At 40.9% G+C, this 20115-nt stretch overlaps 2 protein-coding genes and 1 long non-coding RNA gene across 3 annotated transcripts; 2 read left to right on the top strand and 1 right to left on the bottom strand.

The window, feature by feature from the left end:
- Positions 1 to 483: 483 nt before the first annotated feature.
- On the top strand, positions 484 to 1223 carry LOC122639465 (nuclear transcription factor Y subunit B-3-like). Its single transcript, XM_043832335.1, has one exon. The coding sequence runs from the start codon at positions 500 to 502 to the stop codon at positions 1166 to 1168; it is 669 nt and encodes a 222-aa protein (XP_043688270.1). The 5' UTR covers positions 484 to 499; the 3' UTR covers positions 1169 to 1223.
- Positions 1224 to 16005: 14782 nt separating this feature from the next.
- Positions 16006 to 16497, top strand: LOC122640568. The gene is made up of 2 exons (XR_006329694.1): positions 16006 to 16264; positions 16409 to 16497. It is a non-coding gene; the product is annotated as an uncharacterized LOC122640568 (long non-coding RNA).
- A 1489-nt stretch (positions 16498 to 17986) lies between these two features.
- Positions 17987 to 20115, bottom strand: LOC122640567 (uncharacterized PE-PGRS family protein PE_PGRS54-like). Its single transcript, XM_043833788.1, has one exon. The coding sequence runs from the start codon at positions 20085 to 20087 to the stop codon at positions 18054 to 18056; it is 2034 nt and encodes a 677-aa protein (XP_043689723.1). The 5' UTR covers positions 20088 to 20115; the 3' UTR covers positions 17987 to 18053.

Here is a 20115-nt window from a genome sequence, read left to right as displayed (position 1 = left end):
CAATTCTCTCTCCGATGACCTCCGCCCCACAAGCGTCAGTGTCTGTTCCGAATCTGGTCAATTCTTCTTCTTCTTCCCTTCAAACCCTCTTCTCCCTTCCTATTTCTTTCTCTCAATTCTGGTCGAATCTTCATCCTTTGGAACCTTAATTTCCTCACTCTTTTGGTCTATTTTAGCCGGAGAAGACAGTCGAAATTCTTCAATTTATCGATGCTTTCCTTCTCCTGTTTCTGCTACTGTGTCTCAGCTCTTACCCGTGTGGTAGAAAGGAAATAAAGCCAAATGGTCTTTTCTTTTGAGTTTCTCAATGACGGAGATCCTTCATTCATGATTGTTGTCTTGATAGCTTTCTCAATCATTGTATTCTACTGAAAGCCAAAAAGCTGAAGAAAAAAAAAAAAAACTACCAAAAAGTTGTGTTAACTGTTAAGGGTTTCTTTTCTTTGGTCCATCTTCCAACGTAAAAAAGCAAGCAAAATCCTGATCTGTACCGGATTTCATGGCAGACTCAGACAATGACTCCGGCGGTCCGAATAACAGCAACGCCAACAGCGAATTCTCTCCGAAAGAGCAAGATCGTTTCCTTCCCATAGCCAACGTGAGCAGGATCATGAAGAAGGCACTCCCTGCCAACGCTAAAATTTCCAAAGACGCCAAGGAGACCGTTCAGGAGTGCGTGTCGGAGTTCATAAGTTTCATCACCGGAGAAGCTTCAGATAAGTGCCAGAGAGAGAAGCGGAAGACAATTAACGGCGATGATCTACTATGGGCCATGACTACTCTTGGATTCGAAGAGTATGTGGAGCCCTTGAAGATTTATCTCCAGAAGTTTCGGGAGATGGAGGGAGAGAAGAGTTCCATGGGTCGTATAGGTGAGAAGGACGGCTCCGGTGGTTCAGGTGCCGGAGGATCAGCGGGCGGTGGCAATGGCAGTGTTGTAAATCCGGGAAGTGGGAGTGCTGGTTACAACGGCGGAAGTGGAATGTACGGTGGGATGCAGTCGGCGATGATGATGATGGGCCATCATCATCAAGGACAGATGTACAGTTCTGGACATTATCATCAGATGGTTGTGGATGGAGGTGTTCCTGCCCAAGCCAGCTCCCCCAACTCCGGCGATGGTGGTGGTGGTGGTTCTGGGAGACCAAGGTATATTAATGATGGGTAGATGGATGGTTGGGATTGTTTCTATGGTGGTATAAGTACTTGTTGTCTACTCTTTTTTATTTTTTCTATTTAGGATTTTGGATAGAGGGTTTTTTGTTTTTTTTTTTTTTTTTTTTGTAATGTGAAAATCTTAGGGCGTTAAAAGGGTTATTAGAGTTTTTAATTTTTGTGGGATTAAAGGGGTTGGAATTTGTAATTTGGGGGGAGGAGGAGGGGGTAAGAGTAATACTAATGTATAACAGCAACACCGGAGGGGTAAAAAAGGATGTGTAACATAAAGATTGTAACCTTCTGATCCTTTCAAAAAAAAAAAAAAAAAAGGTTTCTTGTATCTAATTGAGAGGAACAAAAGATTCCTATTCTGTAATCAATCTGTACCATACATCACAGCCCCATGGAGTTCATTTCTTCTTGATGAATAGTGCCTTCTTTATCTTCTTTCTTTTGAAATTTATATATCCCTTCAGTTCCAAGTTTCTCATTCCCTTTCACCCAAGGGAATCAAAATTGGAATTGGGGTCAAATAGGTTCTGGTTGATGTGGATCCGACCTGGATCAAAATTGATGGGAGTCAGTCCCAAAAACCTTAAAATCGGTTGTAGAATTCGCAAGAGAATCTCAACTTAGCGGTGTAACTTAGCTCCATAGCAGGGCGGTTATTAATTAGGCAATCACTCTTTACTTGCTTCCATTAGGACTTAATTCTGCAATTCGAGGTATGTGGACTGTCATTATGCCTTGCCACAGAGGGTGGATTTTTGGGAAAACCTATTGGGATGGTTTTGACCTTTTTTTTTGTTTTTGCCATTAACCACATTTTATGGTTCACTTTCAACCAGGCAGGCAAGGGATGAGCTTAATGGAGAGTAAGTTGATCTTAGAGCACCGGAACGCGGGAGCGTGACAATAGAGGCAATGAGGACAAATGAATTTTGAGTAGTAGTTTACCACAAAAGAGGTTCTTTGTAAGCAAGTTGTCTTACTCATGATCAACTTTTACAAATGGCTTATTAGTCGTCCAATCCCTAAAGGGGGTTAAAGCTCAACGAGTTCAATTTGGTTGATCTAAAACTTAGTTAACTCTCTTATCTTTGTGTTCCCACCAGCCAGCCTCAGCTTGACTTGAGGGGTGCTAAGAGGATGAGTAACCTTATACATTGAGGCGCAACAGTTGACTGGATAGTTAGGGGTAAAGCACTGTTTCGGTGCTAGCCACGAGAGCAGTGAGTCAACCATTTGGAAATAGATCCCTCTCTTTGGACAAAGGGGCATAAAAACGATTGAATCAAGCATCTTTCTATCGATCTTTCTACTGGCTAGATTAGGGAAAGATAAGACTCTGGTGAGCAAAACCCTGATATTGACCATGTTGAATTGGTCTAAATTCGTAGGAATCGGTTCCAAAAACCTTACAATTGGTTCTCAAATTTGAAAACTCAGTGATCGAATGACCAAAACCCTAGAATCAACCATATCGAATCTTTCAGAATCAAGGAAGAGAGTTTTGGAAGGGGGGAGAGAAGAAATGACCCGGTAGTTCAAATAAACAGAATCGAAAAGAATCGACCAGAATCTACCTGAACTCTAATCAGCTGATTAGAATTGGATCAGCTGGACCTGATCTCAATTTGGATCATTCGATTTAATCAATCCGATTCTGATTTTCTAAACCATGGAGGACCTGAGGGTCAGCCATCCAAAGTATTCACCCCCAAAGTGGATTGGGTCTAATGAACAAAACCAATCTATGGGTCAAAGGGTAACTGGGTTAGATATATTTATTTTTTTAATAAATGAAAGATGTTTTCATATAGTTGGCTAGTTTTGAACTTAAAAATCCATCTTAACTTCATTGTATGAATCCATATTTTTTTATTTTTTTGAAGTGGATGAAGTATAGAATCCAAGTACATAAATAGATATGGTTTAGAGTGGCACACATGGCACACATGGCCTCTGCTGTGCCGCCAGATGTGTACCACCGTCCTACCGGTACTGCAGAGGATTTTAATACCAAAATATATTTCATATTGATGCTGTCCCACATTGGGCTGAGTTACTTGGGTTCAAGTCACGCCAGAAATGTGCCAAAGAAATAAACTGTAAATTGCAAGGTTAAGTCTTGTTTCTGGGTTCTGAGATGTCAAAATAAGCAACAAATAATAAAGGAAGAATAGAACAAATGTTGAAAAAAAAGTCATCAATATAAGCTAGAAAAAATGGAACAAATTTAGGAAGATAGGAGGCAGAGATGTAGGGAACCCTTTACCAGTTCCCATCCTGTTGTTTCCACTTTTAGTGATGTACATGAAACAATGAAAAAGTAAATCCTATCATGTCAGAATGTGGGGTGGGAGTGGGACATATCTTATTCTTTGTGGCCATTGTGAGCAAATATCATTTGGACAAAATTACAGAAACCTCCCTTAGGTATTTGAAATAATGACCCAGAGGCTTATTCTCAAATGGTGATATGATCAAATGCCTTGGGACACTCTTTTATGTTCTTATTTCAGTTTCTTCTAATGATACTGACATTTCAACACTCAAACCATGCCCAATGAAGTTTAGTTCACAAATTACTGATGCTCTTTAACTTGGTTTTAAAGAGTGGAATTGGGTCCCGATTGATTCTGGCTGATTCTAATCTGGATTTTCGATTCGAATTCTATCCGAATTGGATGAAATATGCCCTAACCCTAGATTTTAGAAGGGGATCTGTCGAGCCGGATTGGCCAAAATCAGGATTGCCTCAGCCAATCAGATCTATGATTTTTTATTCCATGTCCTCACCCGGCCCCCCTTTACATTCACCGGAATTCCATCAAGTATTACCTAACTCAAAATTTGCACTAGATTTGAATTAAATAATTGGCTTTTCTTAATAGGCCTGCATTTTATTTTTCAATATAGGCAAACCTTGTTGCAAATCCAAGGCCTTTTTTTTGGGGGGGCTTATCATAAGAGATCTTTTAGATTAATAGAAGGAAAAAAAAAATCCCAATTGATGATTTTAAGCTAAGTCCTTCGTAGAAATGCAATGAAAATGGTTACAGGAGAAAAAAAAATTAATTTCTCATTTTCCTTGGGAAATAATCCTCATCTTCTTGAATAAGTAAACCGTGGAAAAAAAGGTTCCTCCACCCAGTGGAAAAGGAACCTAGAAAAGTGTCCTCCACTCCATTATAGAGCAACAACCACTAGAAAGTAGAAACTAGAAAGGGAAGTTGTAATAAGTACTTTGCCTCTTTAGATTCCTAATAGTTATTTTCTGAAGTGGGGGGAAATTCTTTATCGGAGAGACTGAGGTTCTATCTCCCCTTTCCTTTTCTGCTAATCAAAGATAATGTTTTTTGTCAAATGGTTAGATCATTCAGTCAAGCTATTAGTTGAATCCAAATATTTTTTTTCGGGGCAAGATATTGCTGACTGGTTGCGTAGCCCTTCCTATCCAATGTGGGAGCCAATGAGAGAACACACAAAATCATATACATGGATATGATGTTTTATTTCATAGGAGACAGGATCATAATTTCAGAAGCTCATGTGTCTGAGCACAAGGGCTACATGATGAGGCAGTGTTCTTTTTACCTTTTTTTTTTTTTTTAATTTATAATAATTGTGTTCAAATGTAAGGGTCATTATTGTGCCTTTAGGACTATCTAGTGTTTAATTTGAGTCTGTATCACTTATTCCTACCCATGTGGGTATGTTTCTCGTATATATGTGTCTTTTGATTTTATAAATACCCAGATTAAGGGTTATTTATGGAAGTAAAAAGACACATGTCATCACTTAATTGAATAGACCAGTTCTAATCATCCGTATTGGGATCAATCTTGGTCGGTTCGAATTTTCTGGAATCATGATTGGTCTCAACCGATTCGATTGATTTAATTCCTTCAACGGCGTGGTTTTTTGCGATACATTGAATTGGTTTATGATGTTTGTGTTTCCAATTGCTTTGCAGGATCTTGTGGAACTGGACATAATGAGGGGAGGGGATCTACATGCTACCGGCGTGTAATGGAATCCCCACACTCAACCAATGGCGCCGCATCGCATGATTCATCAACAGAAAGACCCACATATATTGGAGCGAGAGTGTGGAGAAATGTAGGTAAACAATACCTTTTCCAACAAAGGATCATTGCTTTTGGGTAGGAATTGGAATTTTGCATCTCCAACATTTGAGGAGGGGGGGGGGGGGGGGGGGGGAAGTTTAACAATGGCAATGGCATATCCATGAATGATGAGTTCAACATTGTACTTGAAAACTCTTATTATTGTAAAAGCTGTACTCTCTGATTTTTTTTTGGTAGTGTACAGAATATGTATTAGGTGTAGGGCTGTAAACGGATCAGATTCGGCTTGGATAGTGCTATATCCGCATCCGCATCCGATTAGCTATCGGACGGATTCGGATAGTGCTAAACGGATATGAACACGGATACAGATCGAATATTTTATCTATTTACATATAAATATAGCTTTTCGGATAACTATAACCTATCCATATCCATATCCATTTAGCTTTCGGACGGATTCGGATAGTGCTAAACAGATACAAACACGAATACGAAAACGGATTTCGATTATTCATTTACACCCCTAACTAGGTGCATTTCTACAACCGTGCAAGTCAATGAAAGAAACACTTGACACCAAGTGAAGTGGCAGTTTGACTTTGTATTTAGACTTTTAGGATATTTCTTTCAGAAGTGTAGGTACTTTAGCCATATGTTTAAAGTGATTGATAATCCGATTATTTGCTATAAGAGAACGAAATTCCTATCTTTGAACTGTTAAAAATATTTGTTCTCCATATATATATATATATAATGAACAGTGAGAGGATGAAATTTCCACACTCCATGTATGAAATGATCACTGGGGAAGCTGGCTCAGACTGATAGACCCATAGAACCTAATACTGTTCAAAGTATTTGGGGCAGAGGGAGGAGGAAGCAACAAGAATGATCATAAAAAATAATTATACAGTTCCAATTCCCTAATAGGAAAAATAATAATAACAAAGATATATAAACCATAAGATACAAAAGCTGCACACATTAAAAAAACCGTGTCCTCAAACCCCATTACAACTCATTCACATCCAAGCATTACTTCCAGCCACAACCTACAAAAATTTCTACAACCCAGAATCAGGCATGGTATCAACCTCCATTAACTCTGATTCAAATCGAATCGGACTCTGTTGGAAACTAGCCAGCATCAACCAAAACCCTAGAAAATGGAATCATGAAGAAGTACCAAACATTTCCACGAATCTATAATATTTTAGATTTTTAAACAAGTCTTGTGGATCTAACTGTAAGAGGTAAGTTTTATTGATTTTTCTATTTTACTGACTAAAAGAACGAGCATTTTGTCAAGAATAAGATATAAGTGCATCCATAACCGGCGTAACTGGAAATAAGGTCCGCTGAAACTGGTTCGATTTCCAAATCCATGCAACCGACAACTGTCCTCTAATAAACAATTCTTATGTGGTTTCATAAAGATGAGGAACATCATGAAAAGGAAACATTACAAAGATAGTTAAGTTCATACTACATTGATGTAACTGGAAATCTCCTATTCTCATGTCTCTTTCACCTCTCCCTCTACAGGTTTAGTTTCTGCCTTTCTCCATGACGGATCAGAATCAGCCCACATGCAAAGACAACGACATAGCAGCCCCACTTCCTGGATTCCAAATGCCCCTTCAAACTGCAGAGAGAAGAAATCAGCTAAAGAATAGAACATGGAACCATCAACTCTTAATTCATCATCACAAAAGCGAAACAGGTTAAACCAAAAAGGAAATGATACAAGACTACAAGAGGAATAAGCTGCAAAAGGATATTTTCTTTTTCTTTTTTTTTTTTATGGGGGTGGGGGGGTAGCAGAGGATGCGAGATTCCAAACGTTGTGCATCAATCTACTCTTCAACAGCTAGTGATGCCAAAAGGGAGGACATACCTAAAATACCAAACAACCTCAAAGGTCCAGGTTGTAAACTGTTTCATGGGAAGACTTGCGGAAATCATGGTAGAATCCAACACCATCTTCTGCAATGTCTCCTAATGACTCTCTTACGTTGGTATGTGGGGCAGTTAAGAAATCAATTTGTTTCCATAGTGACTGTCTCTAACCCTTGTAATCACCTCCAATGGATCTCCCCCCCCCCCCCCCTCCTCCTCTATGACACACAAAGCGAAACCCCCACCCCCTTCCAATGATACCAATACCAGGAATGAAGAAGATAATCCTTAGCAGTCACTTGAAAATCAGTGCAAGGGTCAGCCAAAGAAATTTAAGCATTTGGGTTTTTGAAGGAACTAGAAGCTGTTGAAAAACCTGCTCTTAGGAACCTAATCATTTTGGGCAATGCCAAAGAAGTTCTAGACAGAATCAACCCTTAGCCTCACATTTCGGTAGGCTGGAGAATCATGAATTTTGTACAAGATATTAAAACATACTATGAGTCTTCCTCTTTCAAGTCTATCTCTAAAAATGCAAATAGCTAAAACTGCTAGAATATGACTGTTTTGGCGGAAAGACTTTAACCTGGTGGCTCTCCTCTCTGTTAAGCTCAGTGTCATTCTCTCATTTTGCTTAACAAATTCTTATCTGATAAAAAAAAAGCATACCAAACAACTGGCAAAGTAGAAAAAGCAGAGAGTACCTAAACAACAAACACCTACAGTACATTCTAAGAAGCCAATGATCTTAAAAAGGGACATACATAGGACTGTACCAAGCATATTACACCCACAGGATGAATTGTTTTTGCAGATCGATTCTCTCAGGCAGAGTAGATTAGATAGGTGGATTACTATAATCCTTCTATTCTTCTTTGAACCCACATTCTTTTCAACTTTGTTTCTTTACAACTGTCTAGCAAATTTAATGTAGAAGAAGTTCAACTAAGAACCACACTACAGTAGGATCAATGTACTGATATTCTTAAGCCTTCATGCAACAATCAAACATCAATTCCAATGGCTGATTCAGTCTTTCGAATAGTCTTCAGCAGATCAGCAACTTTCAGGGCATAACTGTCACTAAAATTGATCGGAATAAAAGATTAAAAAAAAAAAAATAGAAGAGGATAGAAGAATGATAGTTTGGATTGAGCCTCTCACTCTCTCCCTTGGGTCTCTCACCCACGGCCTCTGTACCTGTTTCTTACAGGAGCTGTCTCTCACAGCCATTAATGGCTTTAACCAAGCTCATTCTTTTTTTTTCCAAACTCAACTTGGCTGTTTCAGCCCTCTTTTCTTTATTTATAAACTTCAAATCGACTACATCATAGTCTTCTAGAGATAAAATAAAATCCTAATAGAAATCTAACTAAAGCCATTAATGGCTAGACTCCTGGAGTCCCCCCTGCCCCTTCTCCCCTTTCCTTAATGATCCAAGGCCTGATTTGGAATTCTCGAGGCCTTAACTCTGCCTTGAAACAAGCCACCGTTCACTCCAAAATTCGCTCCTCTCGCTTTGTTTTCTGCTGCCTCCTTGAAACTCATATCAAGGAGCAAAATGCTGCAAATATCCTCTTGTCCATCGCCCCTGGCAGGTCCCTCCTTTCTAACTATTCCTCCCATCCAAATGGCCGTATCTGGGTCATTTGGGATCCTAGAAAAATTTCCATCTCCCTTCTTTCCTCTTCCTCCCAATTTCTCCACCTTAAATTCTCTGATCCTTCAGGCCTTGACTCCTTTCTCTTCACTGCCACTTATGCTCTCAACTGCCACATCCAAAGATCTCTTCTCTGGGATGACCTGTGTGCCACTGCCAGCAGTATTGGTGTTCTTCCTTGGGGCCTGGGAGGGTACTTCAATGTCATCCGCTTCAGTCATGAAAAACAAGGTGGCAATCATCTCGACTTGGAGGCTATGGACAGTTTCAACTCTTGTATTGATGACATTGGGGTCAATGATCTTTGGTGGACAGGCTTTCCTCTTACTTGGAGCAACAAAAGATCTGGATGCCACCGTATCAGTTGCAAGCTAGACCGAGTCTTAGTCAATGAAGCCTGGCTCACCTCCTTCCCTTCCTCCCAGGCTTCTTTTGATAGTCCAGGCATTTCTGACCATACCCCTATATCCCTTCCCATCCAGCCTTACATCTCCTTTGGCCCCAAACCCTTCAAGTATTTTGACATGTGGTCTTCTCACTCAACCTTCATTCCCACGGTTCTGAATGCTTGGTCCAAACCTGTGCTGGCTTTCTCCTCTCCCCTTATAGCCTTCTCCAGAAAGCTCCGCAATGTCAAGGAAGCTCTCAAGCTTTGGAATAGAAGCACCTTTGGGGATATCTCTCTCCAAGTTACTGAGTGCAAAGAGAGATTGGCTAATGTTCAAATTCAGCTGCAGGCAGATTTGCACAATGTTTCTTTGGCTGAAGCCGAGAAGACTATTTCTGCTGAGCTTTCTTCTTTGCTCTCACAGGAAGAGAGCTTCCTCAAGCAAAAATCCAGGATCAAATGGCTTGAGTTGGGGGATTCAAATACTGCTTTCTTCCATCGTTCTATCAAGGCCAATGTCAATGCAAACTCCATCACTCAACTCACTTCCAATGATGGTTCTCTTGCTACAACTGTCAAGGATATAAAGGACCTGGCTGTTCAGCACTTCAAGGGCATCTTCAATGCCCCCTCGATGGGAGATACTCCTCTGCCCAGCCATTTACTCAACAAGTTCCTTCCTTCCAGTCACATTGATGTCCTTAGCTCCATCCCCAAAGAAGATGAGATCTTGGCAGCTATTCATTCCCTTAAAGTGTCTAGTGCTCCTGGGCCAGATGGCTTTAACATGGGGTTCTTCCTCTCTACCTGGGACATCATCAAATTGGATCTCATTGCAGCCATTGAAAGCTTCTTCTACAATCCCAGCCAGATCAATGGGGTCAACCATACTTTCCTGTGCCTCATCCCCAAAAAGGATGGTGCTTCGGCTATGAATGACTTTAGGCCCATAGCCTTATGCAATATCCTCTACAAATTTATTGCTAAGATCCTAGCCAGAAGACTCAAGACTGTTGTGGATCTGTTGGTCAGTGACAACCAATCTGCTTTCATCCCAAGAAGAAACATCTCTGACAGCATTTTGCTCTCTAATGACATAGTTAGAGGTTTTGACAGGAAAAACCATGGGCAAGCTATCCTTCTCAAGATTGACATTCACAAGGCCTTTGATTCTTTAAGGTGGGATTATATCTCTCAAGTCATGCTCAAGATGGGGTTCCCTATCCCCTTTGTTCACTGGATCAGTTGTTGCATCTCCTCCCCAAAGTTCTCGGTCCTTATCAACGGCAGTCCTACAGGTTATTTTGGAGCTTCTGTAGGGATTCGGCAAGGGTGCCCCCTTTCTCCATACTTGTTCACTTTGGCCTTGGAAGTTCTCTCTAGGCAAATTCAGACATGTACTGATCAGTAGCTTATCCCCCTTATTCCGAAGTGCAAAGCTCTAAAGCTCACCCATCTTGCTTTTGTTGATGACTTGATGATTTTCTCAAAGGCTTCCATTGCTTCTCTCGAGTGCATTATGCTTTGCCTGCAGCAATTCCATGAGCTTTCAGGTCTGCGCATCAACCCCTCCAAGTCCCTTATCTTCTTTGCGGGTCTTCCAGAGCTTCACAAAGGGGACTTCCTTGTCAAATCAGGCTTCCAAGAGGGGCACTTTCCTATCAAGTACCAGGGCCTTCCTTTGATTCCGGCTAGATTGACTGCTCACCATTGCACCCCCATGCTGGGCCTCATGAGAAAAAGACTGCAGTTGTGGAAAGGCAAGCTCCTATCTTATGCGGGTAGGCTGGTCCTTATCAGATCTGCCTTGGAAGCCTCCTATATCTATTGGTCTGGAATCTTTGGTCTCCCGCAAGCTACCATCAAGTCCATAGAATCTTTGCTTGCTTCCTTTCTTTGGAAGGGAGCTGAGACATCCAGGTTTCTCCACCCCACCTCCTGGGCTTCTGTGTGCCTCCCAAAAATGGAGGGAGGGCTGGGCATAAGAAGAATCAAAGAAGTCAACAAGGCTGGTATTATCAAGCTCATCTGGAGGATTGCTTCTAAACAGAAGAGCATTTGGGTTGATTGGATTTATTCGAGGATTCTTCGGCAAGACTCCATCTGGACTGCTTCCGTCTCCACTGATGCTTCTTGGGTTTGGCGCAAGATCCTGGAGTCCCACCACCTTGCTCTCTCCTATATCCACTCCCGCATTGGAGATGGCCTCTCTACCTCCCTTTGGCTGGATCACTGGCACCCTAAAGGGATCCTTTTGCACCTTGTCACGCCAAGGACGATCTATGCTTCAGGCCTTCACAGAATGGCTCTTGTTGCAGACATCCTTCATCTCAATGAGAGGGCTCCTCCCCCTTCCTCCTCCCAGTCTCTCTCTCCTCTTTGGAATGACCTTCTATCCATCCAAAGAAGACTGCCTTCTAGAGGTGACTGTGTCTCCTGGACAGCTGATGGTTTGCTGAATTTCTCCTCCAAGGCAGCTTGGAATCTTATCCAATCCAAAGGCCCTTTGGTTGGTTGGAGGAAGCTCCTCTGGTTTAAGCATCATATTCCGTGCCATTCCTTCACTGCTTGGAGAGTCTTCAACAACTGTCTTCCTACCCTTGCTTTCCTCCGCAGGCGTCACATACAAGTTACCAATGCTTGCTGCCTTTGTTGGAACAACTTGGAAGACTCGGATCATCTTTTCTTTGAATGCCCGACCTCCAAAGCCATTTGAAAAGGTATTCTAGCTAAGTGCTGGCCCGCCCAGAGAAGTATTCTCCCTTTGTCTAGAGAATGGATTTGGATAGATATGACTTTCCGAGGGGCTTCTATTTGTGACACTGTGGGGAAGATGGCTTTCTGTGCTGCGCTAAATCACATCTGGATGGAGCGAAATATTAGGAAATAGACCTCCAATTCTCGTTCTTATCAACAGATTTGGGACTCCATTTCCTTTGAAATCTCCTCCAAACTATTGTCAGCTCGTCCCTCCTTTTGTTTCGACACCCCAAGGAACAGGCTAATTGTTGTCTCCTGGGGTGTCCCAAATGTTTCTTTCTCTTCTTCAGCTGGCTCTAGCTGATTTTCTTTAGCCATTGGCTGTTGTTTCCCCCTAAGGGGGCCCTTGTTTCTCTTTTCCTTGGTAATAAATTCATTGATTCACCCAAAAAAAAAACTAACAAATAAAGAATCCTAAAAATTGAAACTACCCATTACATAAAAACAACTCTTTTCTTCAGCGGAAAAGAAACCCCTAGACTTTGTCATAATAATAAACCAATTACAAAGAAATCCAACCCCATTAGTTGGCAAAATAAAGAGTCCTGGAATTTAGAAACTAATCTAATCTAAAAATAGAAACTAAAACGAATACTAAGTCCACCCATGCAAAGACAACCGAGTTCTAAATTATCTCGACTAAGGTTCGGAGAACTCGGTCTCGTGGCATCTCGCAGGCCGTAAACCGAGTCGAGCGAGATCTCGGAGATCTCGACAATTTTTTTTTTTGGACTCCTGACTCCCAACCTCGGTGGGGTTGTACATATTTTGGGTCCAAACTTGGTATCCAGCTATTTCGTGCCATTTAAACACAATGGCATGCCCGATTTGCCAAAAAAACAAGTCCAAATATGAGTTTCACTGACCATAGGTTGGTAGCACAGTCGACTAAAAGTCTAAAACAACATAATCTATATATAATTTAGTAAAACATAGCAAATTAGCAATCAAAACATTCTAATTAGCACACATCAATCAAAACATTCAAATAAAATGTACATTACATCAATGTTCACTTAATTTGTTACATAAAATGAGATTGAATAATTTATTAACAAAAAAATCCGACTCCATGAAGTGATAGATCGGCAAAGATGTTCAACATATATTAAAACCACATGAATCTAACAAGGATTACAAAATTTTTTTTTGAAAAAATAGATTTGGGAAGAAATAGAAAACACCTTTGAAATCTTGCAAATAGGTGATGATGCTCCAAATTGGCACTTGAATCTTCACTTTGGCACTTCAATCTAACTCCAAACAAGGCATTCCATCCAACAATCGAAAGAAAGAAGAAGAAATTTGAAGGAGAGGTTTTTCCTTGGTTTAGAGCCTAAGAACTTCGTTCTGCTCTCTCTTATGTTGGAAATGGTTTTTGGGTGAAAATTGGGCTAAATACAACTAACTAGCATCTTTGGGCCAACCAGATCTCGCGAGATCTCGCGAGATCTCTCAAGATATTGGTTTTTGTACTAAAAAACCATGATTTCACTCGAGATATCACCGAGATCTCGCGAGATCTCGAGATCTCGAGATCTCGTCAGAAATTGTAGTTTTTGACCCTAGAACTCGACTTTTGCCTCCACCCATGCAAAGACAAACTGAGTTCCTAAATTATCTCGACAGCTCAATCTCTTGGGATAAAAATCTCAACGCAACTAACCTTCAAACCATCCTCCATACAGCTAGCCAAGGGGCCCACCAGATCTACTAAAAAGTATTCCCAAACAAGGCAAATATGGGCTGTGACACTGTTCATGTGAACAGTGTTTTAGCATTTTCTTCTTCATGTTTCGACCTACATCAATTCGTTTGCAAGGCTAAAAATATAACCTGAATTATCACCATGCAATCTGGAATTAAGCTGCCTTATGTGATGCTCCATCGAACCAACAAAAACCTGCCACATCATCAGACCAAGCTGCCTCCCACAGCAGTTATCACAACTGTACTGAGCTGGTTTTGGGGCCTTGTTCCTACGGCTACGTATGAACCTTTGGTCTACATCAGCTCTCCTCATCTTGAAACAAAACTCGTCCACGAGTTTAATGGAATTATTAAATCAGACTTGCATGATAAATCTTGAATTGGGAGTAGAATGCAACAACCGTCGATCTTGCCTACCGCCTCTCCTTAGCTTTGATACCAAGTTAATGGGAGGTAGATTGGAACAACTCTAAAACCCTCCCGGATAGGAGTCCAAGACAAAAACCCCACTCTGATACCATGTTTAAATGTGAAATAAATCTGACCAATCATCTCTTCCTGAAGTGTATACATGCAATACCTGGAAATATTTTGTAGGCAAGTTTGGTATAAAAGGGCTAGAAGCTTAGAACCCAGTCAACTATAAATCAAGTCCCAAATCACTTGTACTGTGAAGATGACTTCCTTTTGCATTACTTGGTCCTTGTGGAAGGAGAGGAACAAGAACAGAGTTATTTCATGACAAAACCTAACATTTGCCTTGCAATATTGCTGATATTGGTTCTATTGTAATGTAATGCGCTCTATCAACTAAAGGAGTTTGTGGGTTCTGATAATATTCCAATATTAGCCCACAATGTCTGGAAAAAGTTGCAAGTTGAATACTTATCCCTGTATGGTGGCAGAATAGTTCTTGGTGATACTAACACAGATGTAATATCTTTTCATAACTTGTAATAGACACTGTTACCTTTCAGCAATCATAGTAACATTTCTAAACTAGGGTTGCGTCCCACTTACCTTCATTCAAAGAATGAGAACAGATTCCAAACAGAACAATATCTCAGTGGCAAATACAAAGCTCATCAGTTTTGACTAACAAATCCAGTACAAGAATGTTGAGAATCTTAACCAATTCGTGCTGAACAGAACAGACATTCAAAAAGAATTCCCTGCAATGTCATTGTTATCATAATCATTAATTGCTCTTCTTCTTCTTCTTCTTGTATTCTCTTATTCTAATTTTCATCCCTTTATTTATTTTTTTGGTTTAGGGAGAGAGAGAGAGGGGGGGGGGGGAGCTGTGGGTGTACATACATTTAACAACATATTTTCAAGCCCAGACATGGGGCTTCAATACTCGTACTGTATAAGAGTACAATGGACCTATCAAGTATATTTTGGAAAGTTAATTTTAGTAAAAGATTTCTAGACACTAGTGGGAGAGATTTGGAAGAGACAAAGTTGTTCTTTTGAGAAGAAGCATGACATAACTCTCTTCTAAATTGATTCCCTATTTTACATCTAAATTAAGTATTTTGCCTTGCTTTCTATCTGTTACTGTTATTTTTTTATTCTGTTGACCTGAACATGTTTTTCTGTCCTAACCTTATTGTTTTCTGCTATCCTACAGTCCTAAATCTGTTTTCTGAATAACTAAAATTTTTCGTTAATTATTTGATATGTATGTTCTTTCCTTCTCAGTGAACATATGCTCAGTAAGCATATGTTCTGTCAATCAGAACATGTTTTCTTCTATTCTACAGTTCGAAATCTGTTTTCTGAATAACTAAAATGTTTCGCTTGATTTTGGATAACATGCAGCTCAGTGAGCATATGTTCTTCCTTTGCTGATAGTCTGGGAAATCTCAAAGAAGTACAACCTCCTCAGCCAAAGTCTACATGATTGAATCGCATGAATGCTTTTGGCCCTTCAGATCCTTGTAATTTTTCATGTTTTAGTTCATTTTTTTATTCTGTTCCTAAACATTCTCACTCCAATTCCTCTATACTTATTCTATCTAAACTAATTATTTAACTTTGGAGTTAATAACTTGAATTATTCTGTTCCTAAACCAATATTACAACCCTAGACAGTACTACTACTTCCATCTGTACCTCCGTGTGAACTTGATTTGATCAGTTTCCATAAGCCCATAAACTATTAGGTCGAATATTACCTGTACCCACATCAAAATGAGAACAATGCATAGAAAATAAAACGTCAATAAGACCAAAAAATTAAAGAAAAGAGGGAAAATTATAGCAAAAATGAACAAAGAGAGAGTGGAGAGAAGAAACGCCACCAAATAGAATTGGGAAGAAAAGCAGATAAGTAAACAGGTAGAACCCTAATTTTAGCTGCCATCCGTACAGAAAATCCACCAACTCTTTATGACAATTAAGTTTTAAGAAAAACTAGCTGGGCACAAAAAAAGAATCTGAAGCTTCCAGGACGGCATGTAAGATCATAGAGCCATTGACAATAATAGGCAAGAAAAAGACAGATGACAGAATGCTAAGTCATATCCTCTGTTTTTTTAACAATACAATTATATTAGATGTAGGAAGGGGCAAAGCCCATATACAAAGGTTGAAACTGTACATAAGGAACTGCAAAAGAACTACGTCCAATGCTAAAAAATAAATATGACAGAACATCCGAGCCACCTTAATGTTCCCACTGACGAATACAATTGTAAGGGAGATATGAAGGGTCAAGCCCTGTATACAAAGGCTCACACATAAGGAACAACAAAAGAACTACATCCAGGTTTTACAATGATGGCCCAAAAAATTCTAACAATACAATGATGAACCAAAAACCCTAACATTCTCCGTAGATGCACTCATTCTGATTATAACAAAAAGATGTATAGCTGACCCCACAAATTCTTTTAACAGTGGAAACTGGAACCCAAATTACAAGGTTGCCATTGCTCTCCACCGCGTCAACTGATAGCACTTTTACTTCAGGCTTGCAGTTGTTCCTCTTCCTCCAAAACATCATACTGTAAACGGATTAATCTTGCACAGAATCTTCCCTTTTGATCAAAAGGTTCAACTTGTCAGGCAGCTTTGGTCCTTCAAAAAAGCCTGATATGTCCAATCATCCCCAAATAAACCCAACAGCCAATGCTATACAGCTGGAGCAAGGTCACACTGTAAGAAAATTTAATTTTGGCTCTTACCAGGATTTTCTAATTCATCAAAGATAACAACTAGATTACTAGAGTTCATCATACAGATCCAATGCTCATAGGACATAACCAAAATGTGCATTTCTTTGTGTTTAAATATCAGTGACATGCTTTCATGTGAAAAAAGGAGAAAAGGTTCTGTCATTCAATTTCCTATCAATGGGGCTAAATTCAGCTTAACAAGAATTCTTTTCTAATTAAACCACAAATAATAGACTAACTGAATATTCAAGATTTTAGTTGCACTGACAACAACTTCTGTTTCCCATATCAAACACTAATCCTTAGTTCTCCAAAGAAGCGCTTAATGACAGAGGACTAATGTAACTATATGAAATTGCTGGTTTGTAGGCACAGAAGCAGAGCATCAAAACCTCCAAACAGAGACTGTAGCTGCGACTATGAAGTGTGCATTTTTAGCCACTCCAAAAAATTAACAGAGATGCAAATAAAAAGTAGGGTAAATTACACGTCACCCCCTGGTTTTCAAACAAAACTCAAATCGCCCCCTGGTTTTTGAAAATACTCATCCATCCCCCTCTACAGTAACGGTGTTAGTCAACTGTTAGTTATTGGTGTGAAAGGATTATTTTACCCTTGTACTAAAACATTAGAATTAAATTTACAATACTACCCTTCAAAATCTATGTTTGGATGTCAACGGTAGTTTAGGGATTTAAATTTATTTAACTGGCTGACTTCATCACTTAACAGCATAAAACTAACAGTAAGGACTAATTTGTCATATTGGGGTCTAACACAGGGGGTGATTTGAGTTTCGTTTGAAAACCAGGGGGTGACGTGTAATTTACCCTAAAAAGTAATTAAAATATGCACATCATAGCGGCATTGGTTAAGAATAAGTGGGAGGATTAATATGAAAAAGTGCCATGACCATTGGAAAACTACACAACAGGAAAAACCATGTGAGAATATTTGAAGAATAAACATTTTCACGTATTGAACTTACTTTTCACCATTATGATAATTAACCCATACTCCTGCTAGAATATGCTTCAGCAAGAGATCGTAGGCAATGAAGTCCTTACTGGTACAACGGGGACAGCATTCTCAAAACACCACAAACGTCCGCAAAACTATGCATTTAAAAATGAATGAGTATGAAGATCCCATATAATTCAGAATTTCATCATCCAGCTGACCAGAATCAGAGCATTCAGTCACTCTGAGGGTAGCCGCCGTCTCTTCCGATATTCCGCATCCCTTGACCTTGGACGATGATCTTCCTCCTGTGACAGACGTGGCTTGCTGTGGGCCCTTGAAGATCTTCCTCTGTCCCACTCATCATCATGCTCAGATTCACAGTCCCTGTATCTGCGATGATCCAAGTATCTGTCTCTGTCATCTCTATTTCGATCCCGCTCACGCTCACGATCTCGTTCCCTGTCTCTGTCCCGGTCTCGACCAGTTTCTCTATCCTCACGATGCCTTCTTTCTGACCAATCATGATCATGACCCATATCTTTCTCCCTTGGTATATCTCTATCTGATCCTGGTTCTCTATCATCTCGATACCTTCTGTCAGAAGCTCCAGACCAGTCCCGCTCAAAGGCCCTCTCTTTCTCCTTCATTGCATTAGGCCAACCCCCTCTCTCATGGCTTCCTTCTCCATACTGAAGATCTGATGCAGCATCTTCCCCGTAACTAGACTCTCCTGCCCTCCCACCATGCTCATCACCAGCCCATCCAGCTGCATTAGGATCTGACCACAATCCCATTCCATGTCCCTCAACAACAGTAGTATGCATCATCCCCATTCCATTTGTTGGCATGCCCCTCCCAAAAAATGTTGGATTAACATGAGGAGCCACTCCAGGCAAACCCACACCACCGACTGGAGGGAACGATGGCAATATCCCTGGAAAAGGAGCAGTTGGTTGAGCTGGGAAACCTCCATAACCACCCATCCTCCCCATATGTGCTCCATAACCTGGATCAAAACCTTGATTCATCATTGTTTGGGGATGCAACAATGGTGGGTTTGTTGCGATCCCCTGTCCAAATCCATTACTACCATTGCCTATTATACCCCTCCCATTCATCCCACCAATTCTGTTTCGCATTGGGCCAACTTGCCCCCTATTCCCCATTCCTTGGGCACCACCTCTTCCCCAACTGCCCCTACCATAATTTCTACTCCCATCTCCACCTTGATAATTCCCACCTTGATAATTCCCACCTGTTGCAATGGCATTTCCACCACTTCTACCTCCAGCATCCCCTGTTCCCCTTCTCCCTGGAGCAAGAGAGGTCTGGGTTATTTGTTGGTTTTTGTTCACCTGGGCCTCTCCCATTCTCCTAACACTATATGGTGAAGCAAAGGCCACGACGCATGGCCTCCCATTAAAGACATACCCATTCATCCCTTCCTTGCAAGCTGTTGCTGTGGCAGAATCATAGAATTCAACCTGGCAATACCCTTTTGATTTCCCACTTGCCTTTTCATCAAAAAATTTCACCTCCTTCACAGCCCCATATTTCCCGAGCTCTGCCTCAAGCTCAGCATCCGTTGTCGACCAATGCAGATCACCCACAAAAAGAATAGTCCCACCACCACCACTGGCACCCCCAGACCCGCCACTAGCATTTGCATTTCCACCCCCTCCCCCTCCTGGCTGCCTCGCATAACCCTCAATGGAAACGTTCCCAAAGCCTACGATCTGAGATTGATGAGTCATTACCTGAGAAGGCATAGAATTATTAACAAGTTGCACTTCATTTTCAACCATTTTACCGGATGAAGGGCCCAAAGAAACCCTCATTCCACCACCACCATCAGCCGCTGCCGATACAGGGACCGACCCTTTCGGTGCTAACTCATTGCCTCTAAACCCTGAATTCTGAAAGCCCTCTACTCTAGCAGGAGCCATAGTAACACTTACCGGTCCCGAAGCACCAACATCCTGTTCAAACTTACTTTCTCCAACCCCGACACCACCACCACCACCACCAGTGGCACCCTGAACCCCAGGTATTAAAACCCCCCTAGACTCAGCAGCCGACTCGATCTTCCTGTCCGCTTCCCCATTTCTGAAGCCCACATCTTCGTTGCTGCGGAGAGTGTGAAGAAACCCTTCCCCAACGTTAACATCGTTGTAAAGATCTTCGTAGTCGTCATCCTCTTCCCCCAAGAAACCCTCGTCTGCCACTGCGGAGATTGCTTCGTTTCGATCTCCTGCGTCACCCTCATCCATGACTCTCCCCTCACAATATGCAAATATG

This window comes from Telopea speciosissima, chromosome 9 (assembly GCF_018873765.1).
Source record: "Telopea speciosissima isolate NSW1024214 ecotype Mountain lineage chromosome 9, Tspe_v1, whole genome shotgun sequence".
NCBI classification, from domain to species: Eukaryota; Viridiplantae; Streptophyta; class Magnoliopsida; order Proteales; family Proteaceae; genus Telopea; species Telopea speciosissima.
Note: the sequence above shows the minus strand (reverse complement) of the source record. Positions and strands in the feature narration are given on the sequence as shown.